This window comes from Phyllobates terribilis, unplaced genomic scaffold, assembly GCF_046119375.1.
Source record: "Phyllobates terribilis strain yellow unplaced genomic scaffold, ASM4611937v1 Scaffold_9__5_contigs__length_417890890, whole genome shotgun sequence".
NCBI classification, from domain to species: Eukaryota; Metazoa; Chordata; class Amphibia; order Anura; family Dendrobatidae; genus Phyllobates; species Phyllobates terribilis.
Window position 1 is genome coordinate 92,700,275 of NW_027362769.1, and position 27,650 is coordinate 92,727,924.

Here is a 27,650-nt window from a genome sequence, read left to right on the forward strand (position 1 = left end):
ATGTGCACAGCACATGCGGATTATCATTGGGGACCATGGGGGGGGCACATATTACCAAGCGTTTTTTAAGCGTTTTCGCTGCGGAAATTCCGCGGGAAAAACGCTTGAAAAACGCACAGTGGGCACGCAGCCTAAAAAGGGCATAATAATTAAATGTTTGAAAATTACAACATTTTTGCCAAATTTCCATTTTTTTCACAAATAAATGCACATCATATCGAACAAGTTTTACCAATATCATGAAGTACAAAATGTCACAAAAAACAATCTCAGAATCAGCGGGATCCGTTGAAGCGTTCCAGAGTTATTACCTCATAAAGTGACAGTGGTCAGAATTGTAAAAATTGGACTAATCATGAAAGTGAAAACAGGCTTGGGGAATAAAGGGGTTAAAATATTGAAACTTAAAAAGAAAAAAATGAGGCATGAGCTACTCGGCAGCTAAAAGGTGATTGTGAATATTTCTTGACAATTACTCAATAGAAGGGAAATAATCAGCCAGCAGCTTTGTAACTATTGCAGAATTTCCAACCACGTGAGAATGACCGTGTCATGCTCAACTGAAACGTTTCATGGTAGGAAATGCTGCAACAAAGCTGCTGAGTGTGAACTGGTCCAAATTACTTTCAGCAGCAAACTGCACATCTATGGATGTAGCATCAAAGCTGCCAGCAGGGGGCGCTCCTGTATTCTGTATGCCAAGAATATTCCTCTTCTTTTTGCTTTGAGATCTGCAGTTTCACTTTTCTGGTCTGAGGGTTGTACAGAGCAACCAATGGGACTTAGCGACAGAAGACCCAATGACAGGCGGTGTAGAATATATAACAGGAACACAAACACAGCAGTGTGCACACAGGCAGAAGCTGACACTACAGGGATACTGGGCAGCTAAGGTATCCTCTAATCCTCCGCTGCTTTTTGTAGGCTGAACACCCATGTGATGCACTCACTTGGAGATGAAATCAAAGGTTTCTCCAAAAACAGACTCAAGAGACAATGTACAAGAGTGACAGCCTTATCTGGGAAGAGAATTATAGAGACTTGGAAAGGTTCTCTAGTACAAGTGGTGGATGATCCTGATCAACAGGATGGACCGGCCTGTGGATATGTGCAGGACCTCAGCCTCGACCTACAGATCGGGGTCATCAAGCCATGGCTTTTACTTGGTGAGTGTATACACCGCATTTATAATATCTACCTGTGACTATATATTGTAATATGTTCTTCTTACTATGTTTTATACAAGGCACAGAACCTCTAGGTGACTGTCAATATTTTTACAGTGGCTTGCGAAAGTATTCACACCCTCCATTCCACCCCACAACCTTGGAATATGACTGTTGTTGTTTTTTTGAGGGTTTGCATCAGTTCATGTAAAGAACATGCCTACCACTGTGAACATTTGTTTTTCTTTTTATTGTGAAGCAAACAACAAATAGGACAAAATAATTGAAAACTTCACTGTGCATAACCATTCATCCCCCCAAAAGTCAGTACTTTGTAGAGCCTCCTTTTGCGGTAAATGCAGCTGCAATTTGCTTTGGATAAATCTCTATGAGCTTTCCACATCTTGCCACTGGGATTATTGCCCATTTCTCAAGGCAAAACTGCTCCAGCTCCATCAAGTTAGATTATTTCCTTCGGTGAACAGCAATCTTCAAGTCCGACCACAGATTCTCAATTGGATTAAGGTCTGGGCTTTGACTAGGCCACTCCAAGACATATACACATTTCCCCTTAAACTACTCTAGTGTTGCTTTAGCAGTATGCTTTGGGTCTTTATCTTTTTGGAAGGTGAATCTCCGTCCTAGTCTCAATTCACTGACAGACTGAAACAGGTTTTGCTCAAGAATATCCCTGTATTCCGCACCATCCATCTTCCCCTCGACTCGGACCATTTTCCCTGTCCCTCCTGCCGAAAAACATCCCCACAGCATGATGCTGCCACCACCATGTGTCACTGTTGGGATGGTGTTCTTGGGGTGATGAGCTGTGTTGGTTTGACGCCAGACATAGCGTTTACCTTGGTGGCCAAAAGTTCAATTTTGGTCTCATCTGACCACAGCACCTTCCTCCATACTTTTGGGAAGTCTCCCACATGTCTTATGTCAATCTCAAAACGAGCTTTACAATTTTTGTGTGTGCAAGTAAAGGCTTTTTTCTGTCTACTCTTTTTTCATAAAGGCCACATCGATTGAGTGTACGGCTTATTGTGGTCATATGGACTGATACTCCAGTCTCTGCTTGGAAACTCTGCAGCTCCTTCAGAGTTACCTTTGGTCTCTGTGCTGCCTCTCTGTTTAATTCCCTCCTTGCCTAGGATGAGTTTTGGTGAGCGCCCTCTCTTGGCAGGTTTGTTGTGGTACCATGTTCTTTCCATTTAATGATAATGGATTTGATGATGCTTCGGGCGATCATCAGAGATGGGATATTTTTTATAACCTAACCCTGACTTACACTTCTCAACAACTTTGTCCCTGACTTGTTTGGAGATCTCCTTGGTCTTCATGGTGTTACCCCTTTACATCCAATGATGGACATAGCCCGTCATGGGCGTGTGTCAGTTTCCGTACCATGACGGGCTATGTCCGTCATGACTTTAAACTGTCACTGCGTGTAAACACGCAGTCACAGTTCAGTGCCGACAGCTGTCACTGACAGATGAGCAGCACTAGCAGGTGCAGGGACCCAGGTCTTCGGTTCCCGCACCCAGATTGCTGTTATCAGTCAGATGTCATCTGAGTGCAGTCTGATGGTTTCCACAATGTTTTGTCAGATTGGACTTGGATCGATAGTATGGTGGTGTGAGTGAGACCTAACACATACTGCTGCTGAAGATCATCTTTTTTTAAAGGGGCTTTCCAGTTTTGGAAAACTGTTATCTGGCTGCAGTTTCTTTGAGTCTCCTGATGTCTGTATCACTAATGTCACTCCAACATGGAAAACACTGCAGAACATGCCTTTTCACCCCCTGGGAGATATCAGACCTCTAATATGGGCATACAGGTTATAGAAATGTAAATCTATACATACCTGTATGTCCCATATTAGCGGTCTGCTTGCAGAGAAATGTAGTTTTATAAAATCGGTTTTCACATGCTTGGTGCCCGGGGGATGGCAAGAAATCCCCATTATCTACTTAGCAAGGCCAGAAATCCACGCCTATCATCTTATTTTTCATATTCCCCCCCTCCCCTGCACGTCATTGGGCCCTGTGACGTGCACTCGTCTCACTCACTTCCCACGCATGCGCAAAGCGCCGCTATCATCAGGAGCACTTTTCTTCATCCAGGCCCTGTTTTACTCTGCAGTGCTCTAGTGCGCAGGCGCCGGGAAATCACTGTGACTTCCGCTATAGTGACTCCCCAGCACCTGCGCACTAGAGCACTGCAGAGAAAAACTGGGCCTGGAAGAAGGAAAGCGCTCCTGATGATATCCTCACAGCGCACAATGTGTGCCCTGGGGAGATTCAAAAGATTTAATTTTAGACGAGACAGTATAGTCCTCCATACAGTATTATGGGCACCACATAGTCCTCCATACAGTATAATGAGCTCCATATAATGCTCCATACAGTATAATGGGCCCCATATATTTCTCCATACGAATAACGGACTTCATATTGTTATGGGTGCGGGTGGTGGAACCTCTGTGCCGCGGTGCAAGAAGAGACCCAGGGGGGCGTAACTAAGTATCATCCCGAACCGACCCTGGTCGGACGGCGGCTAACGACTCCCTGACCAGGGAGGATCCGGGCAGAGGGACCAGGTGCTACTCTGGGGACGGCCTTGTAAGAGAGCAGGTGGCTCCCACGGGTCAGATGGCTGGGACTGACCGGTATGACGGATGGACACAGCAAGCAGGCAGAAGTCTTTGGTTTAGCTGACAGGTGGTCACGGTACGTGACAGCAGAGCAGGTAGTAGTCTCTAGGCAAGTGACGGCAGGAGCCTCCAGGTAGGCTATCAGGTGGTCACGGCAAGTGACTGCCATGCAGGGTGAAGTCTCTAGGCTAGCAGGCAGGTGGTCACGGCAAGTGACGGCAGAGTCTCCAGGTAGGCTAGCAGGTAACAGACTTGTAACAGGCGAGCGCTCCCAGGTGAGCAGGTTAGCAAGCACGGCAGGTAGCAGGCAGGTGACTGGCAGGTGCTTCCTGGTAAGCAGGTGGACTTGCCCATAGACAGACTGGCGGTTGACCGGAGCCAGACTGTCGGGCTGGAGAGTAGACAAGCTGGCTGACAGGACTGGTAGTCAGACTGGCAACGGGACCTGAGGGCTGAAGCAGAGGTAAAATATACTTGTGCAACAACTTTTGCTCGGGCACCTCCATTTTGGAGGAGGTGCCTTATATATGGGAGGTCCTCCGGCAATTGGCCGGGGACTCCTTAGGACGACGCGCGCGGCCCCTTTAAGAGAGAAGGAGCGTGCGCCCTAAGCACAGTGCCCAGGAAGGAGCGCGCGCCGGCCGCTGCAGGAAGAGGAGCGCTGGAGGACGCCGCGCGAGGAGGTGAGAGGGACGGCGTCTCTGCCTGGCAGGAGGCAGAGACACCGATGCTACAGTACTCCCGCCTTTACGCCCCCTCTTTTTTAGGCTGGCAAAAAAAATTTCAAGGAGAAGCGGGGCATGGATGTTCTCCCTGGGTTCCCAAGTTCTCTCCTCTGGGCCAAACCCCTTCCAATCCACCAGAAAAACGGTTCTCCCTCTTACCCTCTTGGTGGCCAGAATATTCTCTACCTCAAATACATCCTCAGCAGAAACCGGAGCAGGAGGAGTACCTGAATTATTGGAGAAAGAGTTAAAGACAGCAGGTTTGAGGAGAGATACGTGGAAGGAGTTGGGAATGCGTAAGCTGGGTGGAAGCTTCAACTTGTAGGCCACTGGATTGATCTGTTTAAGGACCTCAAATGGACCGATGAACCGAGGACCCAGCTTGTAGGAGGGTATTTTAAGCCGCACATGTTTGGAGGAGAGCCAAACCTTGTCTCCCGGACGGAATTGAGGTGGATCCAGACGTCTTTTGTCAGCAAATCTCTTCATCCGCTCGGAGGACTGAAGAAGTGCGGACCTAGTACTCTTCCAAATAGTGGAGAATTCACTAACCAGAGACTCCGCAGCAGAGTTGTCGACAGAAGCGGAGACGGGAAACGGAATCCGGGGGTGTTGGCCATAGACAATAAAGAACGGGGACTTGGAAGTGGATTCGCTCTCATGATGGTTATAAGAGAATTCGGCCCATGGTAGAAGGTCCACCCAATCAGTATGGTGGGCATTGACAAAGTGCCGGAGGTAGCTGGTAAGGATCTGGTTGATCCGCTCCACTGGACTGTGGGTGGTAAGCGGAGGAGAAATCCAGGGTGACATCCAGCAGCTTACAGGTAGCTCTCCAGAAGCGTGAGGTGAACTGAACCCCTTGATCCGACACGATGTGGAGGGATAGGCCATGGAGACGAAAGATATGGTGAAAAAAGTCCTTAGCTAGCTCTGATGCCGACGGGAGACCAGGCAGAGGAATGAAGTGGGCCATTTTAGAAAAGCGGTCCGCGACCACCCAAATGACTGTACATCCGGCAGAAACAGGGAGGTCTGTGATAAAGTCCATGGCAATGTGTTGCCACGGGGCAGCAGGTACGTGAAGAAGCAGGAGATGACCGACTGGTAAATGTCTGGGAACTTTGTTGCGGGCACAAGATGAACAAGCTGAGACGAAGTCTACCACATCCTTACGCAGGGTAGGCCACCAGTAATGCCGGGTAATGAGCATTCAGGAACCGCTACAAACATCTTACCAGGTGGAAGACGAGTCACATCCAAGAGGGCCACATTCATCACCTTGGAGGGGTCGATGATGTGCATAGGCTCCTCCTCTTGGTCGGAGTACAGGAAGGATCGGGACAAGGCATCGGCTTTGACATTCTTGTCCGCCGGGCGGAAATGTAGGATGAAGTCGAAGCGGGCAAAGAACAAAGACCACCGGGCCTGACGCGGATTGAGTCTTTGGGCATTCTGGAGATATGCCAGATTTTTGTGATCCGTATAGATGATCACCGGGTATAGAGCCCCCTCAAGCAGGTAGCGCCACTCCTCCAGCGCCAATTTGACGGCTAGCAATTCTCGGTCTCCTATGGAGTAGTTGCGCTCAGATGAGGAGAAGATTTTGGAGAAGAAGCCGCAGGTTACCATTCTCCCGGAAGAAGATTTTTGGGTGAGCACCGCTCCGGCTCCGGAGGAGGAAGCATCAACCTCCAGGTAGAATTGTTTATTGCAGTCCGGACGGTGCAGTACTGGGGCAGAGGAGAAGGCTTGCTTTAAGGAAAGGAAGGCATCCTCGGCTTCGGGCGACCATACCTTGGGATTTGCTCCCTTACGGGTGAGCGCAGATATGGGAGCAGTCCGGGACGAGCAGTGTGGAATGAAGAGACGATAGTAATTGGCGAAGCCCAGGAATCGCTGAATCGCCTTCAACCCCTCCGGACGGGGCCACTTTAGGACCGCAGAGAGTTTCTCGGGATCCATTCGCAAGCCTGTCTGGGAGATAACATAGCCCAGGAATGGAAGAGAGGTCTGCTCGAAGAGGCACTTCTCGTATTTAGCATAGAGGTGGTTCTGTCTGATCCTAAGCAGGACCTGACGAACATCCCTCCGGTGTGTGGGAAGATCCGGAGAGAAGACCAAGATATCGTCCTGGTATACCACCACGCAGGAGTAAAGAAGATCACGGAAGATGTCGTTGACCAGTTCTTGGAAGATGGCGGGAGCATTGCAGAGACCGAAGGGCATCACACGGTACTCATAGTGACCGTCCCGGGTATTGAATGCCGTCTTCCACTCGTCTCCTTGACGGATACGGACCAGGTTATAAGCTCCACGTAGATCCAGCTTGGAAAAGATCCTGGCGCCTTTAAGGCGGTCAAACAACTCGGAGATGAGAGGCAAGGGGTATTTATTTTTTACCGTGATCTGATTGAGTCCTCTATAGTCAATACAGGGGCGTAGCGAGCCATCCTTTTTTTTGACAAAGAAGAATCCGGCTCCAGCCGGGGAGGTAGACTTCCGGATGAATCCCCTAGCCAGGTTCTCTTCAATGTACTCAGACATGGCCCGGGTTTCGGCCGCAGACAACGGGTAAATACGCCCACGGGGTGGAGTGGCGCCAGGTACCACGTCGATCGGGCAATCATATGGCCTATGAGGTGGCAAAGTCTCTGCTTCCTTTTTACCGAAGACGTCCGCATAGGGCCAGTAAGGAGCCGGAAGACCGGGTAAATTAGCTGGGGTAGGTGGTGGACGAACCGGCGAACCGGAACCAGGCAGGTCTTATGGCAGTCCGTCCCCCACCGGAGTACTTCACCGGATTGCCAGTTCAACACGGGTTCATGTGTCGAGCCAAGATAGGCCTAGCAATAGTGAGTGAGAGAGTCCGGGTAGCACATGGAAGGAGATTTTCTCAGAGTGCAGCATTCCCACCTGCAGGGTTATGGGTTCCGTGACGAGCAGGATGGTCACTGGAAGGAGTCTTCCATCCACGGAGGCGACTGACAATGGTTCAGCCAAAGATTTGGTGGGAATACGGTATTTCTCAACCAGGGACTGGGAAATGAGGTTTCCAGCAGCTCCAGAATCCCCAGGAGATAGAGACAGACAAAGTCAGGGATGGAGAGGGCTTACTTTTGTCTAGGGCGACCTCTCCGAGCGGTCCTAGACACTGGAGTTTCCCGGCCTCTCCGGGCAGGAACAGATCAGGTGCTCCTTACTGCCACAATAGAAACAGCTCCCCTCGGCTCGGCGTGACTCTTGGCGAGATTTGACCATCTTGGTCTGGTCGATCTGCATGGGCTCGGGTGAGTGTGCCCGGGGAGTGACAGATGAGGAGACAGGTTTCTGGAAAGTAGGAGCAAGGTGGGGAAACCTTCTCTCACGGGTGGTCTCTTTGGTGCGTTCTTGGAACCGAATGTCAATCCTTGTAGCTAGTGACACCAGGTCATCCAGGGTGGTAGGAATGTCCCGGCCGGCAAGCTCGTCTTTAATCCGACTGGAAAGACCCTCCCAGAAGACGGACACCAGGGCCTCGTTATCCCAGGCAAGCTCAGAAGCGAGGGTGCGGAACCTTATGGCATATTGGCCCACGGTGAGACTCCTTTGGCGGAGACGTAGCGGAGTGGAGGCTGATGAGGTCTTTCGTCCCGGTTCATCGAAGACTTTCCGGAAAGCAGTGAGAAAAGATGGCAGGTCGGACACCAGGGGGTCCCCTCTCTCCCACAGGGGATTTAGCCAAGCCAGTGCCTCCCAAGTGAGATGGGACATGATGAATGCCACTTTGGCCCGGTCGGAGATAAACTGATGTGACAAGAGTTCAAAGTGCAGGGTGCACTTGTTTATGAAACCCCAAGCTAGCGCGGGGTCGCCTCCGAAACGGGGAGGTGCAGAAAGCCGGGGACCGGGACTGGATGTCATGGTATGGGTGGGCAGCGGCGCTGCCGGAGCGGAAGTCGTACGACTCGCAGCAGACGCAGGTGGAACATTCAGTGTGTCCAGGCGGGAGTTGACACTCCGCAGGTAGTTCAGGATGGTCTCCTGCTGGGATCTCTGACGGGACACCTCCTGGAATAGGTCAGAGAGCAAGGGAGCTTGGGTGCCACCGGGTTCCATGGCCCGAGCAAACTGTTACGGGTCCGGGTGGTGGAACCTCTGTGCCGCGGTGCAAGGAGGGACCCAGAGGGGCGTAACTAAGTATCAACCCGAACCGACCCTGGTCGGACGGCGGCTAACGACTCCGTGACCAGGGAGGATCCAGGCAGAGGGACCAGGTGCTACTCTGGGGACGACCTTGTAAGAGAGCAGGTGGCTCCCACTTGTCAGATGGCTGGGACTGACCGGTATGACGGATGGACACAGCAAGCAGGCAGAAGTCTCTGGTTTAGCTGACAGGTGGTCACGGTACATGACAGCAGAGCAGGTAGTAGTCTCTAGGTTTACCAGGCGGGTGGTCACGGCAAGTGACAGCAGGAGCCTCCAGGTAGGCTATCCGGTGGTCACGGCAAGTGACGGCCAAGCAGGGTGAAGTCTCTAGGCTAGCAGGCAGGTGGTTACGGCAAGTGACGGCGGAGTCTCCAGGTAGGCTAGCAGGTAACAGACATGTAACAGGTGAGCGCCCCCAGGTGAGCAGGTTAGCAAGCACGGCAGGTAGCAGGCAGGTGACTGGCAGGTGCTTCCTGGTAAGCAGGTGGACTTGCCCATAGACAGACTGGTGGATGACCGGAGACAGACTGTCGGGCTGGAGAGTAGACAAGCTGGCAGACAGGACTGGTAGTCAGGCTGGCAAGGGGACCTGAGGGCTGAAGCAGAGGTAAGTATACTTGTGCAACAACTTTTGCTCGGGCACCTCCATTTTGGAGGAGGTGCCTTATATATGGGAGGTCCTCCGGCAATTGGCCGGGGACTCTTAGGACGACGCGCGCGGCCCCTTTAAGAGAGAGGGAGCGCGCGCGCCCTAAGCACAGTGCCCGGGAAGGAGCGCGCACCGGCCGCTGCAGGAAGAGGACCGCTGGAGGACGCCGCGCGGGGAGGTAAGAGGGACGGCGTCTTTGCCTGGCAGGAATACAGAATAATGGACCTCATATAATGCTCCATACAGAATAATGAACCCCATATAATACTCCATGCAGAATAATGGGCCCCATATAATCATCCATACAGAATAATGGACCCCATATAATGCTCCATACAGAATAGTGGGCCCCATATAATCATCCATACAGAATAATGGACCCCATATAATGCTCCATACAGAATAGTGGACCCCAAATAATGCTCCATACAGAATGGGCCCCATATATTGTTCTATACAGTATGCGCCCCATATAATACAGTATGGGCCCCATATAATGCTCCATACAGTATGGGATCCATATATTACATCATACAGTATGGGCCCCATATAATGCTCCATAATGAATGGGCCTCATATATGCTTCATACAGTATGGGCCTTATACACTGTTCCAAATTATTATGCAAATAATATTTTCTCAGATTTTCCCAAATTACCTGTATGAGTTGCAGTCATTGTAATTTTCCAGTCAAATAACTATTAGAGTACAATTGAAAGGTTTTTGTACAAACTGCCTATGATAACAGTATATTTTTTAAAAAATAAAAAACTCAAACTGCACTCAAAATGCATGTTCCAAATTATTATGCACAGCAGAGTTTTCAACCTTTTCATTTTAATAAAGAACAAAAAAATGGTTATTTTTGAAATTATAAGCATTAGCAGGTTATTAGAAATTGAAATCAAACAGTTTTCAACTCAAAACTTTATTCTAGGTGATGTTACATTTGCACATAGGACCCCTTGTTCGAAAGGAACTTCTGAACTCTCTCGTCCATTGAATTTGTCAGGTTTTGGATGGTTTCTGCTTCAATTGTTTTGCATGAGGACAGAATACCCTCCCAGAGCTGTTGCTTAGATGTGAACTGCCTCCCGCCATCATAGACACTCCTTTTGATGATGCTCCAGAGGTTCTCAATGGGGTTGAGGTCAGGGGAGCATGGGTGCCACACCATAAGTTTGTCCCCTTTTATGCTCATAGCAGCCAGAGATGCAGATGTGTTATGTGCAGCATGAGACGGGGCATTGTCATGCATGAAATGATCTCAGGAGGCGCAATGTTAGATATGTGAAGTAGGTTATATATAGGGGTTGCTCATCACCAGAACAGCATTTGCAGCTGTTCAATCAATGGCCGCCGACCGGAAGTCAGATGGTCATTATATATGTGGTATATTAAAAGAAAAAAAGGATTCAAATGTGAAAAGAGCGTGAAATTAGCAGATATGTGCATCAAATACATGAAATAAAAATAGCAATGAACATACAATAAATATAATCAAATTCATATGTTGTACATAAAATATGAAAAAATAAAAATAAAAATAGATAATAATTGCGTGACTACATAAGTAATGAAATATGCTAAAAGTGGCAATAGACCATATAGGTCAAAAACACCACTGCATATATATAATAAATAAGTAAACAATTCGATGACATATATGATTGAAACATTAAATCCAAGTGTATACTGACATAAATGATGCAAACTCAAGGTGCCAAGTGCCGATGGACCATATAGGTTAAAAAAAATGCATATATATAATAAATAGACATCATGATGACATAAGTGTGAACATTAAATACAAGTGTGTACAAGAATAGGTGATACATAATAAAAAGTGCCAAGTGCCGATAGACCATATGGGTCGGAAGCATCAATACATATTACATAGTGAATAAATGAACAGCATAAATGGTATGAATAAATATGACATTAGATCCAAATATATGCAATCATGAATACTTATGGAGTTAAATTCAAATACAAAAAAAAAAAAACACACATTCATGCTGATCCTCCATCATAATAATCTCTGTCACGCAGATCCTCAAACGAGATGGATACCCAAACGGCCGCGGCAATCACAGCAAAAAGATGGATGATGAGACATTCCCACTATATATGAAAAATAAACCAAAAGTGATGTTAAAAACAATTAAAAACACAAAATAAGGTACACAGAAACCTACAGAAATGAGCCAAAGCCAACATTTTCATTAAGCCCATGGGGTACTATGAAATTTAATCGATAGATCCATCGACTTTCAACACGAGATAGGGTCTTAAATAAATCACCCCCCCCCTACTTCCCAAAGATACCTTGTCTATAGCTTTCACTGTCAAAAGTGTTGCATCCGCATTGTGGAAGCGTTTGAAGAGTCTAGGGAGGGTTTTTAGCTGTTTCTCTTCATCCGAACTTTTGGCCTTTTCGATATCGCGCACGTGCTCTCTTACGCGGATCCTGAACTCCCTGGTGGTCATGCCCACATATATTTTGTGACATGGCCATTCCACCACATAGACCACCCCCTTTGTTGAACAAGTAAGGAACTGTCTTATTAAAAATTTTCGATCCTTAGTTGAATTAAAAAATTCTTTACTCCGAACAGTATTGAGACACGCCTTACATTGACCACAAGGGCAAAAGCCCTGAATTTGTTCCCTAAATGAGACATGCTTTGTCCTTTGTAGGTTGGTATTCACTACGGACCAGAAAATCCTTCAAATTTTTCTATCTCTTTGCAGTAATACAGGGTTTTTCCTGTTAAAATCTTGCCCAATACTGGGTCAGTTTGTAAAACAGACCAATGTTTCTGGATAATTTTAGAAAAATCTCTCCACTGGCAATTATATGGAGTGATCAGCCTCACTTGATTGGAACTTGGTTTTACTTTGGGGATATTTGTGGATTAAAGTAGCTGATTCCTACTAACTTTCTTAGCCTGCCAATATCTTCGTCGGATCTGTCTATGTCCGTATCCCCTTTCTCTAAACCGGACATAAAGTTCTGAAGATTGTTGCTCAAATGCCTCATCCGTAGAACAGATCCTTCTGGCTCTTAGATATTGCCCAACCTGTATACCTCAAATGGTGGAAGGGAGGTGAGATGAATCTGCCCTTAAGATAGAATTAGTAGCCATGGGTTTGCAAAATATATCTGTATGGATCACCCCATCTGGGGTCACTTCAATATCGATATCAATGAAGTTGACTTTGCGTCCATAGGTATAGGTTAATTTGATATTGAGATCATTGTCATTCATCAAACGCATGATTTCGTGACGATCATCAATACTACCATCCCACACAAATAGGATGTCATCAATATATCTTTCCCAATTATGAATATTCTCACTTCCAGGGAGGGGAGAGCTTTGAAAAATCTCCCTCTCCCAAGCTTCCAAGAACAAGTTAGCATAAGAGGGGGCACACGTCGCCCCTATTGCTGTCCCTTGTGTCTGCAAAAAAAACATCTTTGAAAAGAAAACAATTATGTGTCAGAACAAACTCAAGCAACAACATAATCAAATCCACCATCTCCACATCAAAATTGCTGTTATTGAGGAACCAACGAGTGGCCCTCAATCCGTGTGTATGCATGATAGAGGTATAAAGCGATTCAACGTTCGCAGTCACCAGTATCATTTGGCTATCCAGGTGGAGTTGGTCTAGCCGCTTGAGTGCTGCAGTGGTGTCCTGCACATAGGACAGAAGGGTGGCTACAATTGGTTTTAGGTAATGGTCAATCATTAGACATATTAACTCACATAATTCCCCCATTACCAGACACAGTTGGTCTGCCTGGGGGGTATGCTATATCTTTATGAATCTTTGGAATCAAATATAGGGTAGGCATACGAGGTTTTAATTTTTGTATGCTATCCAGAAATCATAGCCATTATCATAGGCTTTTTCAAGTATTTCTGTCAATTCAGATTAGAATTTGTTCAAAGGATTTTGAGGTAATTTTTTATAACAATGATGGTCAAGTAACAATTTATATGCCAGTTTTTCATATAAACAGTTAGGCCAAATAATCAAATTGCCGCCTTTATCTACAGTTTTTAAAAAGCAATCATCCCATTTCCCAATTTCCTGAATGACTTCCATGAATTGTTTATTACCATGATATGGGGGGCCAATAGTTTTCAATTGTTCTATATCTCTAGTTACCAGTCTGACAAAAATGTCCACAGCAGGACACATGTTCAGATTGGGAAATTTATTAGATTTATTGATTAGATGGATATGGAAGGTGCTTACCAATTCTGGTTCATCGTCGGTCAGCGATTCAAGGATAGCCAAGGCAGCTTTCTCTTCCTCAGTACTTAGAGTAAGAACCAAACTCGTTTTCTAATGAAATCTTTTAAATATGAGCTTTCTTGCGAAAAGATGTACATCCTTTTCAGCCGTAAAGGCATCTAGGGGTTGAGGAGGGAAAACATTAAGCCTTTTTCCAACACATGAATTTGTTGTTGTGTGAGGGTATGGGTGGATAGATTTATTACCTTAGGTTGGTTGTTACTTTTATGGCTATGAATAGATCCATAGTCTTCACGTGATTTGTTCTTTCCACCATATCTTGTCCAAATGGGTCTACTGGTGGAAATTTCGTTCTCAAGACCAGATGTAGCATTACTGGCTATTGATGAGATGGACGACATAGAAGAATTTCTTATCATCTTATTTTTATCCTCCATATTTTTATATTGCCAGCGGAATACTCTCTTATTCTCGTAATCGCTAACATCACGTAAGTATTTTTTAGATTTTATTTTGCTGATATTGTCTTCCCACTTTTCCATCTCCTTGTTCATATCCAGATAGAATTTGTCCATCAATACAACAGAGATGTCACGGGACATTTGTTTCTGAATTTGATCAAGTTCTTGGTCTATTTCTGCCAATATAAGCCAATATAAGAGTATTCTTTTCATTAATAATTTCAATGAATGTGAATGAGCAAGATGAAGCTGCCATTTCCCATTTTTTATTGAGTTCAACATCATCAAGTCCAAATGTGGGGAATAACTGAATTCTCAACTCTCTCGGTATAATTTTTTGTTTCAGGTAATTATCCAAAGAAGCTTTGGTCCACCATATTTTGGTCTTTTTCTGCTGTAAATTTTTATATTTTTTAAAAAGCTCTTTATGTTCGTTCTGTGTAGTATTAAAAACAGATGAAGGGCTGGGTTTAAATAAATCAGAGGCCTTATCTTGCCTGGACTGCATCCTGGCTTTGAGGTCCATTATCCTGGAACTAAATTTGTTATAAAACAGAATATTTAAGTATTAGCTTACAAAAGTCCCACAATGGTATCCCATATATAGTGATATTGATCACAAAAAACTCTAACAATATGTAACGACTGCTTTCATATAGGATATTAATCCAAAAAAGCAAGAAAATGAGTATATCAGATCATAAAATGTAACCTTTATTGAATAAAGTAATGACACAATAAAAACTTATTAAAAAACACCAGTAACTTCATAAGGTGGGTGTCGTCCAAATAGCAATAAATCACATATACCATACAAATGGATCACAGGACACTGTAAACAAAATTGTAGGGCTAGAGTATATAGATTGGACTCCGTAGCTATAGCAGACCAAAAAATAAGTAAAGTTGCACAGCAATCTGTATTTAGAATAGAATTGGTGTTAATAGCTCACATTGATGGGTCGCAACGAACAATGAACTTAACCCACATATAATCACATACATAGTGTTTGCCGTGGTGTCCATTACCTGGTGGAATAGGGGGATAAACTAACCGGATGACCCACTGCTCCGACGCGCGTTTCGTCAGCCTTCTTCAGGGAGCTCAATGTTAGATATGTGAAGTAGGTTATATATAGGGGTTGCTGATCACCACAACAGCATTTGCAGCTGTTCAATCAATGGCCGCCAACCGAAAGTCAGATGGTGCTCGGCCCGCATGTCAGATGACGACAACCTATGAAAGGTGGACTTCTGTTCATGGTCCATGGCCCGCAAGCTCTGGGTTGCTTGGCAATACAAATGCCAGCGGTCACATTGCCCATGTCGGGAAGAACCAGGAAGTTAGTCTATCCTACATGCACGCACCCATCCGTACTACAGGGAACGTATAGATAGGTCAGTGCCAACGGAGTATACCAAAATTGAATAAGTGTTTATAAGTGTACACAAATAAAACAATTTTCAGACACAAAAACATGGGTCATTTGAATTAACTAAATAAACCATGTACGAATATGTTGTGAGTGAATGTACCGAAAGAATTTTATAATATATTGAAGGATCATATGTGAGGAAGAAAAGGATTAAAATGTGAAAAGTTCACCACAAAGAGCGTGAAATTAGCAGATATGTGCATCAAATACATGAAATAAAAATAGCAATGAACATACAATAAATATAATCAAATTCATATGTTGTACATAAAATCTGAAAAAATAAAAATAATAATAAAAATAGATAATAATTGTGTAAATACATAAGTAATGAAATATGCTAAAAGTGCCAAGTGCCAATAGACCATATAGGTCAAAAACATCACTGCATATATATAATAAATAAGTAAACAACGTGATGACATATATGATTGAAACATTAAATCCAAGTGTATACTGACATAAATGATGCAAACTCAAGGTGCCAAGTGCCGATGGATCATATAGGTCAAAAAAATGCATATATATAATAAATAAATAGACATCATGATGACATAAGTGTGAACATTAAATACTGTTGCTCTTGGAGGATCCCATTCTTTATTCATGGCAGTGTTCTTAGGCAAAACTGTGAGTGAGCCCCCTCCATGGATGAAAAGCAACTGCACACATGAATGGTCTCAGGATGCTCTAATGTTGGCATGACGGGATGGCTCATGGCAGCTCTCATCTTTCCTTCTTTGGACATTCATTCTTCAAGATGCACCAAACAGTCTGAACAGTTCGGGCTTCATCAGAGAAAAAACTTTACCCCTGTCCTCTGCAGACCAATCCCTGTACTTCCTGCCGAAAGTCAGTCTGTCCTTGATGTAGTTCTTGGAGATAACTTTGCTGCCCTTCTTGACACCAGGCCAGCCTCCAAAAGCCTTCACCTAACTGTGCGTGCAGATGCACGAAGACCTGTTTCATCCAATTCCTGAGCAAGCTGTGTACTGGTCTTAAACCAATCCCGAAGCTGAACCCTCTTTAGGATATGGTCCCAGCACTTAGTAGACTTTCTTGGGTGCCCTGAAGCCTTCTTCACAGCATTGCTGAAATTCATTGGAGATGTGTTTTTTGTGATTACCGTAATCGATTTTCATGGCAAGGAATGACTTTACAATTCATTTGATCACTTTTCATAACAATCTGAAGTTATTGCAAATTGCCACTAAAAAAACTTGAAGCAGCAAACTTTGTGAAAACCTAAATTTGTGTCCGTCTAAGAACTTTTGGCCTCGACTGTAGTTGGGTGTGAAGTAGTGTAACTTGTAACTGATAATGTATGAAAATATTTTATTCTGTCCTGTGTACTGATGGTTTACTCTTATTTTGCCAGGGTCACAAGATGTTGCCCAGGACCATGATATACTGAAAAAGTACCAGGTAAAACAAATGTCCCCGACAGCAGGTGAATGTGGAAGAAATGTAATGGGCATGAGGAATGAAACTTCAGCTAAAAGCATCCATCTCTCTACACGATTGGTGCTCTCATTTATTATTTAGGATATCCTGTAGATAGATGTTCTGCACTTTTTAAATGGCGAAGGATACAATTCAGATCATTTTACTTCAACCTGACAATCATGTTTCATCCTTGGAACAAGGTTTTTCTGGTTTAGTAAAAAGGGAAATGTATCCCAATCAAAGAAATGAAAGCTTATTATAAGAAACTGGCAAGGTACAGTCTGATATCAGATACCAATATTCAGTCATAAATGTAGCTTGCAGCACATGTGAGAACAGATCTTCCATGTAGATGTATGTATGTAGTTCTAACAGAGAGTTGTTAATACTTTTATCAGACTTTTTCTGAGCTCCTTTGTGGTGATTTATGACCAAGACCCAGTAGCGTAGCTACCGGGGCGGCAGAGGGGGCGGTCGCCCCGGGCCCTGCGCTCTGACGGGGCCCACCCGGAGCTATGCTATTGGCACGCCGCTACAGTTACACTCCGGGCAGAGCAGGGAACGCTCCCTCTCCCATTAGTCCCCATAGTGTCCTCTGACATCATCACCTGGCGCCCGGCCCGTTGTGCTGAAGAATTGTGCGGGCCGGGCACTCGGAGCAGCGGGGGAACGAGGAGGAGAGAGAGGTGAGTATTGTGCTTATTTATTTATTTTTTCTTATCTGCCTATGGGGGGTGAGGGGAATTATGCTACAGACTGCCTATGGGGTTAAGGGGAATTATGCTACAGACTGCCTATGGGGGGTGAGGGGATTATGCTACAGACTGCTTATGGGGGTGAGGGGATTATGCTACAGGCTGCCTATGGGGGGTGAGGGAATTTTGCTACAGATAGCCTATGGGGCGTGAGGGGATTATGCTACAGATTGCCTATGGGGCGTGAGGGGATTATGCTACAGACTGCCTATGGGGGGTGGAGGGATTATGCTACAGACTGCCTATGGGGGGTGGAGGGATTATGCTACAGACTGCCTATGGGGGGTGGGGTGATTATGCTACAGACTGCCTGTGGGGGGATTATGCTACAGACTGCCTATGGGGGGTGGGGGGGATTATGCTACAGACTGCCTATGGGGGGGATTGTTCTACAGACTCTGCCTATGAGGAGTGCAGTATACTATATTGAGGACTATCTGGTGCATTATACTATATGGAGGCTATTTATACAGTGTGCGGACTACAGTTAGGGTCATACACTGTGGGAGATTATGTGGGGGTCTTTGTATAGTGTGGGGGCCATCATACAGTGTGGGAGATTATGTGAGGTCTTTGTATAGTGCTGGGGACATCATACAGTGTTGGAGGCTATCAGTTTGGGGGCTACTAAGGGGTCAGTATACTGGGTGTGGGGGGTACTATACAGTGAGGGGGCATTATACTGTGTATAGGAGAGCATCATACTGTGTAGAGAGGGGCTGTACATGGGGGAGACTCAGGACATTATTAAATGTTAAGTGGGCACTTATCGTTATAGGGGAACTCAGGTTATTGTGACTGTCAAAGGGGCACACAGAGGGCATTATTACTTTCTAGGGGGCAAAATGTGAACTCTGTTTTCTAGGGCACTTGCACAGGGCATTACTATATTCTAGAGGTTTGTTTAACCATCTAGAGGGCACACAGCAGGTGCGGTAATAGGGACACATTTTGCAGCAGAGGCTCAGTATTGGGGTATCAGCAGGATGAGGGGTTTGTGCAGGTTGGGAATAGATGGGGACAGGGCCTGAAATGTAAGGAGTCAAACGTGTCTTTATTGTGATCTCTGCAGACCTGAGACTCGGAGTCCTGGATGGAGAAGTTGTCGTGTCGGTCTGGGCCAGATGGAAAAGATGGGAAAAGTGAACAATTTAATCAGAAAGAACGTCAGCTGTAAATTACTATATATAACTGTAATCTTTTATATATTCTGCAGGACTGGCATCTATCAATATGTGTCACCATATAGCGGTAGTATAAGTGCTGGTCTTTGTATAGAGATTATTTTTAGTAACAGCGCTGTCATCTGCTGAGGTTCTCCTACATCCACTATCTGGGTGCTCCACTATTTTTGTAATCAGGGTTACCTGGTTAGGGGCCACTCAGAAGTTTCGCCCCCTCCGAACCAAAACCCTAGCTACGCCTCTGCCAAGACCACATCAAAGTTCAGCTAAACTTTGATGTTATCATAAATCGGATTCTAAGTGCTCAGAAAAAGATAGGTAAAAATAGTAAAAACTGTCCTATCAGAATAAAGCCAAACGGTGAAACATTTTTAATGGATCTAAATAGCAAAAATATTTTTTGCCGGAAATAAATGTATATATAAAAAAAAATGGCCATATCTAGAGTTCATCAAAAAGGTTCACAGGACTGTGGTCCAATGACCACGTCAGTGGTCTGTCATCATTGACATTACTGCTGGTCTAATAATTGGAAGAAGTGCCGGGGATGCCGGCAGGTAGGTAAGGTTTGCAATGCTCTGGTACGGTGGCATCAACATGGCAGGTAGATGAGGGTCCTGTGAATGTTTTTGCTCAACTTTATCCTTTCATTTCAGAGCTTAGTTACATGTGGTTTTTTCTGTGTAGGTCACACATATCTTGAATGTTGCATATGGAGTAGAAAATGTTTTTCCAGATGAATTCACCTATAAGAAGCTTTCCATCCTTGATCTGCCAGAGACTGACCTAACATCACATTTCCCAGAATGCTTTGATTACATAGAGGAGGCCAGACTGCAGGTAGTCATTTTATTACATTACGTATCCTTCTACTTTTCAACATGATATTTATTTTTTTCATCACAGGTAGGAAAGTATGATCACATACAAGATTATTCTGATTTAAAGTGAATTTGTTACTTACGATGGGTTCACATTTATACAGTGCTCTCAGTGGAGCACTATGTTGGCGTTTCGGAGGGGAAGTGCTTGACGGAGAGCACTGTATATATGTGAACCCAGACTAAGTAATTTCTCTTTAAATAAGGACTGCTATTGTGAACATTCGGGCTCCATATCACCCCCAGAATGACCCCCTTCACAGTATATCAGGGGCTATAAGTAAATGCACCTTGCATGTAAAACTGTTTAACGTCAGGCTGCCTCCACCGGACCTTTATTCAAAAACGGATTATAGAGCAAGTCTGCAAATCGGCTGTTTTATATACAGTGAGTACTAGTGTATGATCCATTCACTGGGTCTAGGCAAAGACATAACTTGAAGCTTCTAGGTTTGTAACTGGTTTCCTCAATCTAGCATGTGCAATTTATAATAATGGTGTCCTACATTTTCTTTGGTCTCCTTCAGCCATCACGTCCTAGATGCGACTGCTATCTATGTACCCGATACACGTATGCTGTAGGGCTTAGAATAATTTGATCGATGACCTAAAGGCAGCAATAGTCATTATTATTATTTATTTATATAGCGGCATTGATTCCATGGCGCTGTACATAAGGAGGGGTTACATACCAAATACAGATATCACTTACAGTTATCAAACTAACAATGATAGACTGGTACAGAGGGAAGAGGACCCTGCCCTTGCAGGTTTACATTCTACAGGAACGGGGGAGGAGACAGTAGGTTAGGGGGTTGCAGTAGCTCCGGTGTTGTTGAGGTGGCAGCAAGCAAGGTCATGGCAGGCTGTAAGCTTGTTTGAAGAGATGGGTTTTCAGGTTCTGACTGAAGGATCCGAGTGTGGTGGATAATCGGAAGTGTTGAGGCACAGAATTCCAGAGGATGGGGGATATTCGGAAGAAATCTTGGAGGCAATTGGGTGAGGAACGAATAAGTGTGGAGGGGAGAAGGAGGTCTTAGGAGGACCGGAGATTACGGAAGGGAATATATCGGGAGATTACTTCAGAGATGTATGGAGGAGAAAGGTTATGGATGGCTTTGTAGGTCAGTGTTAGTAGTTTGAACTGGATACGCTGGGCAATTGGGAGCCAGTGAAAAGATTTTCAAAGGGGGGTAGCAGAGGAATAGCGAGGCAAGAGATGAACTAGTCATGCAGCAGAGTTAAGGATCGACTGGAGGGGTGCGAGAGTGTTAGCAGGTAGACCACAGAGGAGGATGTTGCAGTAGTCGAGGCTAGAGATGATGAGGGCATGCACAAGCAGTTTAGTAGATTGAGGGTTGAGGAAAGGATGGAATCTGGAAATATTTTTGTGCTGGAGGCGGCAGGAGGTGGCTAGAGCTTGGATGTGGGGTTTGAAGGACAGGGCAGAGTCAAAGGTTACTCCGAGGCAGCGGATTGCCAGTACAGGGGATGTGATGTCATTTATTGTGATAGGAAGATCAGGTGGGGAAGATACACGAGATGGAGGAAAGATGATAAGTTCAGATTTGTCCACATTGAGTTTGAGGAAGCGAGAGGAGATGAAGGAGGATATGTCTGATAGACATGCTGGGATTCTGTGTTGCTCAAGGAGTTTGGAGGCAAATGGGATCAGGGATATGGGGCGATAGCTGGACAAAGCGGTTGGGTTGATGGATGGCTTTTTGAGGATGGGCGTGATTGTGGCATCTTTGAAGGCAGAGGGGAAGGTACCCGAAGTTAGTGATAGGTTGAAGAGATGGGTTAGGGATGGGGTGAGTGTGGGGGTGAGGTTGGGGTGGAGGTGGGATAGGATGGGGTCGAGTGCACAAGTGGTGAGGTGTGATTTGGAGAGGAGACGAGTCAGGTCTCCTTCCGTGATGTTGGAAAGGGAGGTTATGGGGGAAGGGCAATGGTCAGGAAAACAAAGGGGTTTTGAAAGTCATTAGAACCTGAGTCAACAGAACCTGATAATTTTGGCAGCCCGCCAACTATCTCATTTGTATGTAAGTGTCCCAACTCTTCTGTGACCGATTCTTGGTGTTATGGTTCTCACCTGAGATAAGCTGGCATCAGTGGTGTCTGGCGGTAACTCTCCTCTCCCAATTATGGATACATGCATGCTCTGCTTTATATGGCCCTCTTCGGTTCGGGTAATGAAATATAAATGTCCTAATATTTATCTATATATTATATCTACTTATTATAATCACTCCCTTTACAAAAAAAATGCATTTCATTAATTGCCAGAAATGCAGGTAAGGGCTCGTGCAGACGGCCGTAATAATCGGATGGGTGCTATCCGTCGTTTTGACCGATAGCACTTGTCCCCATATTATTCTATGGTACCGTGCACATGTCTGATTTTTTTTTTTTTTTTTTTCACGGACAGAGTCTGTTCGAGAAAAAAATCGCAGCACATCCAAGTTTGATCCAATATTTGGATCGCACTCGGCTATGCAAGTCAATGAGTCCATGGAAAACATCGGGCTGTACTCGGATGATATCTGAGTGAAGTCCAATTTCTGCAGCCTGGCAGAATGTAGAAGATAGAGAAATTCTTTTCTCCATCTTCTCCTCCTTCGAGAGAATCTGTGATCACATTCTGATCAGAGTGTAATTTGCATAATCGACCCGATTCCCTCAGATAAGAGAATCTTGGGCAGCACGGTGGCTCAGTGGTTAGCACTGCAGCCTTGCAGCGCTGGGGTCCTGGGTTCAAATCCCCCCAAGGACAACATCTGCAAGGAGTTTGTATGTTCTCTCCGTGTTTGCGTGGGTTTCCTCCGGGTTCTCCGGTTTCCTCCCACACTCCAAAGACATACAGATAGGGAATGTAGACTGTAAGCCCTGATGGGGACAGCAATAATTATGTATGTAAAGCGCTGCGGAATATGTTAGCGCTATATAAAAATAAAGATTATTATAAAAAAATAAAGATTATTATTAGAATCTACGGCCATCTGCACCTAGCCAAGCTTTTGTCAACCCAATAGCATGTAATCCATGTAAATTATACTCAAAGGGATATTCTTCAGTGAAAATTATGTTGTTAAAGGGAACCTGTCATGTCATTCATGCTGCTCAAACCACGGGCAGCATGAATCAGAGTCTGATTGCACATTTGCAGCCAGGTATGGTCTTCTCTGAAGTGCTCCAGTATTTCAGAGAAAATATACTTTGAGGATCCAACCAGTGACTATAGGCGCAGATGAGACTAGTCCAGCGGTGCCCAGGCCGGCTTTTCCCAGCGCTGCAGCAGGTGAGGGAGAGACCTGTCAATCATCTGGAGCTGCTCTCAAATTAATCGGCTGGGGGTGGCACTGGACTAGTGTCATCTCTCTAGTATAGTTCTCGGTTCTTCTAACTATAATTTCGCTGAAGCATTTTATGGAGAAATATACTTTTCTGCAGTCGTGCGGCCAGGCAGTGAGTAATGCTGCCCTAGGTTTAGGTAGCATGGATCAACTGACGTGTTGACATGTGACTGGACCCCCATAGCTCTCTGCCCCTCTAGCCTGAGCTACTCACATTACGTAATTGATGTTCCACCCCCCCAGCTAGATCTAGACCAATACAACTTCATTCATTCATTAACCTGACAGGCGGCTGGTGCCATCCACATGCAGCAATGATTTCCGGTCCCCCACTTTTATTCTTCGCTGTGGCTAGTCTAGTCCACTACAGTTTGTGTGTGGGGTTGGTGGTGTTAATGCATCATTGCTGTAAGGGGGTTGGCACCAGCCGTTTGTTGGAGGAAGCCATAAAAAAACGGAGCTGGTAAGTTTTGAGGGCATTGTAGTCTTTCCCATCTCCAAAACTTATATAGTCTACGCACGAGTGGCCTGTGGTCATTGTCCCCACCATGTGCATTTTGTCAAAATACAGTCCCACTAGGGACAGGTATAGATGTGAGTGACTACAATCATGTGGCATATGTTGGTGCCATATAATGAATGGAATATTAATGCATTCATTTACTGTTACGATCCTCAAGGGACTGGAGGTTACGAGTTTCTTTCTTCTCATCTTCTAACCCTCCAAAGACCTCTGAATAATTCTAGGTATTCATTACCAAACATTATGGGTTCCTGGCTTTTTATTGGATTAACTTCTCATCAGATCTAATGTGGATTATTTATCATAGATTACCATCTTGGAAGATTAGATTGCACTGCTCTTTGTTATGTGCGGTGTTCTCTTCCCTTGTGAAGAATACTTTACAGGATATCTGAAGCCCACTTTGCATAATGACCTCACTCGGGTTACATACCACCACTGACATGTAGAAGTTTTCCGTTTTGTATACATGTGCGGACACACCGAAAAGCATTCAGTGATTCTATCACTCAGTACAGTGCAAAAGGGAACTTTCCAATTACAAAAGCCGTTATGCAATTTTGTGAAGTGTAGAAAGCATTAATATTTAATCAGCTATTATCCAATTAACTTGTGAATTTGTTACATAATGCATGAAAAACTATTGTCTTAAGATGCCCACAAACATGACTTTAATAACTAAATGACTTATCATTTTCAGATTCCAAAAGTAATATGCATTGAATGTGTAATTGGTGGGCGTCCAACTGCTAAGATGTCCTCTAATCTCTGTGTAATAAACGGACTGTGGTCCTCTAGGGGGATACAGTGTGTGCGGTTTTAGGAATTGCATTATTCATCAATGCACAATTTGGAAAAAACCCTTAAAAGTTCAAATTTGATTAGTACTTCACGTCCAAAAAAATGGCTCCAACTCTGCAGTCATGTGCAGGGAACTAGAAATCTGTCAGTAGTCCAAAAAGGAACTACAATGGCTCCCTAATCATAACTAATACTGATAGTCCATGCCAAGACATACGTGGCCTTTCACTCTATCCAACTATCTTTCCATTGTTTTTAATTAGAGCAAAGTATAGCTGGATCCCATGCTTACCAAGTACATATAAGGCCTAAACATGTATAGGCCGGGGTTTAAATGCCCTTTTTTCACGATCTGTATACAGATCAAAATACCGGACTGATTGCATGGGGGGGCACCACTGACTTGTGTTATTTAAATGGCACTGTCAGAGATTGACAGCGGCATTTACATAGTTAAACAAGCGCAATTGCGGTTAGCACAGATCGCTGCTGTTACATGCTGATGCCAGCTGTCTATTACAGACAGCCTCTGCCATGTGTGGTGAAGGCACAGCTCCTGCGCCTGCTCCATACACATGCGGGTGGACAAAGAGGTGAAGGGCTTGGTGTAATTTGATGCAAGATTTACGTCACAAAAAAAGTCACAACATTTTTGCGCAACTCGAGATTGGGAAATTTTACTAATTCTGGCATGTTCTACAAAAGTTTGGTCCAGCAATGTTAAAACAGGCAGAGCAGGGGTGGGACGAAGATGTGACACCGCAGCTCGTATAATTCCTGACGAGCTGGAACGTACCTTACTCCATAAGCAACTCCTTACTGCAGAAATCTTACTCCAGTCCCTGTGATGGGAAGTCCTGACCTAGCATGAAGATGCCTAGGGTTTCAGCGCGCACTGCTAGTTAATAGCACCATAGAGAGTGGTGAGGTGAGTATTACCATTGTTTTTGTTTTGTTTTTTTAACCTTTTTCTGGCTGCTATTTTACTGCATTTGGAGTGAATTGCAAAAAATTTAAGTAGAGTTCAATTCCACCCTAATAATGCACAAGTCCAATCATGGGGTTAGCATGTACATAGAACAGTCAGAAAATTTATACAAAGTCACAATTCTGTAAAAACATATATTTTGATCTGAGTGACCATATTGACTTGCAGTAAAGAGGGATTTGCTTCATGGAGGCACCGTCAGGCAGAACCCAGAATGCCTAGTTGTCTGTAATATAATCGACCTGTAGGCAATATGCATTTTGAAATGCAGGCTCCTTGTACACAAAGATGTTACGGGGATATCGTGCCAGAGATAGCCCAGAAGATCACAGTGTCTGGTTTCACGAACTCCTGCACTTATTAGAACTGCTTCACCATCTTATTAAACAGTGCAGTTTTTTTCCTTGCTGGCAGTGCAAGGGTTAATCAGTTCAGTTAATGTCCTGGAGCTCTCTAACCTGAATTGCCTCAGCTGTTCAGTGTTGACCACTCCCCTCTGCTATATATATTGGTGGCCTCTTGCACTTTGGAATTGCCTGTGATAGTTCTTACTGTCTGGTTAGGGAATTGGAGAAGTTCATGTTTGGAGTAGGCATTTGGAGAGTTGTTCAGGAGATTGTTGTGTGGAGTTTGTGTGTGTTTTCATCCTCATCCTCTCATATTTGCGTTCACTTTCCTATACCTTCCCTGTGTTACACTCTGTTGTTTGGTAAGTGTATTTTTTATGATTGTAGTTTTCATTCATCCCTGTTCATCATCCCTTGTTTGTCTGGTTAGTGTATGCCTATACACTACAGACACACACCTCCCTGGGTGGAGGAGGGAACAGATAAGGGTTAATATAGGAGCATAACAAGGTACGTGACCCTGGTGTCTCTACCTTCAGGAGTAATCCGGGAGACAAGGATAGACTAGGGCGCCCCTAGTTCGAGGAATTAGGTAGGTGCCCACAGTACCTAGTCACTACGTGACAGTATATGTGGACATACTGTATATGTACCATTCATTGTTTTCATGCAATTTTTTTTTTTACAGAATGGAGTGGTGCTTGTCCACTGTAATGCAGGAGTGTCTCGTGCACCAGCAATAATCATTGGTTATTTGATGTACACTGAAAAGCTTAATTTTGCCAGAGCCTTTTCTGTTGTAAAAAATGCAAGACCAGCAGTGTGTCCAAATCCTGGATTTATGGAACAGCTCCTCAAGTATCAAGACTACTGTAAAAAACAAACAGATACTATCCATGAAAAAAACGATTGACTGACTTTAACTTTCACTGTGTGTTTGTGTCTTAATTGTTGTGTTGTTTCTTTTTTTAAAATAAAGATGTGTTCCACAGGTTTTTTGGAAAATCAGAGATCATGTTTTTCTTCACCCAAAATAACTGAATCACACAAGCATATACATTTTCCCCAGGACCGATTCTAACTTTTTTCCTGCCTAAGGCAGGAACTGAAATCGCCTTTTATTAATGGTTATCTGCTTAATGTTCTGCCACGCTGAATGCACTTGGGCAAATCATCAAAATCCGCTGCTGGCAGCTCCCTTTGCAATTGCCAACCAATGACGTTCCAGATGTGCTCGACGGGAAACAAAACTGAAGATGCAGCAGCGAATGGTAGCACATTTAGGCCACACAGGCTTTTCACAGTAGCAGGAACAACATGCAGTCTGGTGTTATTGTTGTGTTGAGAAACGACTCCTAGGACACTTTGGAGAAATGGCCATGCCAGTGGTTCTACAATTGATCTATTCTTTACTGCAAGTGAATATGGAGATTGCGTATCAAACCTATAGCACTGTATACAAACTAGACGTCAATCATTTGGTCGACAGCCATCTCGTCCATGTTTCTCCTGTGTTCTCTCTGAGAAAGCTGCTGACAGATATACCTGATAAACATCTCACCCGACAATCAGTTGGCCGATGTCCCCATACACATTAGCTTGGCAGCCAAATACATCACTATTGGCATGTGCAGCCAACACATTAGACATTAGTCTAATGTTTACAGAGGCTTAAAGGTTATAAAGAGTATCTACACACATAATCAGGAGGCATTTGCATGACATTAGGTTATGAGTCAGATTGTCAGCTACAGGTGCTCCGCTCTCAAAAGCTATCATGGTGCAGAGCAAGATCAGAATGGAGGACTCCCCTCTT

The 27,650-nt window shown here is 44.7% G+C and overlaps 1 protein-coding gene across 1 annotated transcript; it reads left to right on the plus strand.

Annotated features, from left to right (window-relative positions):
• The first annotated feature begins 781 nt into the window (after positions 1 to 781).
• Positions 782 to 26,839, plus strand: DUSP19 (dual specificity phosphatase 19). Its single transcript, XM_073646779.1, has 4 exons — positions 782 to 1,166; positions 16,932 to 16,978; positions 19,626 to 19,778; positions 26,523 to 26,839. The coding sequence occupies exons 1-4, from the start codon at positions 941 to 943 to the stop codon at positions 26,745 to 26,747; spliced, it is 651 nt and encodes a 216-aa protein (XP_073502880.1). The 5' UTR covers positions 782 to 940; the 3' UTR covers positions 26,748 to 26,839.
• The last annotated feature ends 811 nt before the right edge of the window (positions 26,840 to 27,650 follow it).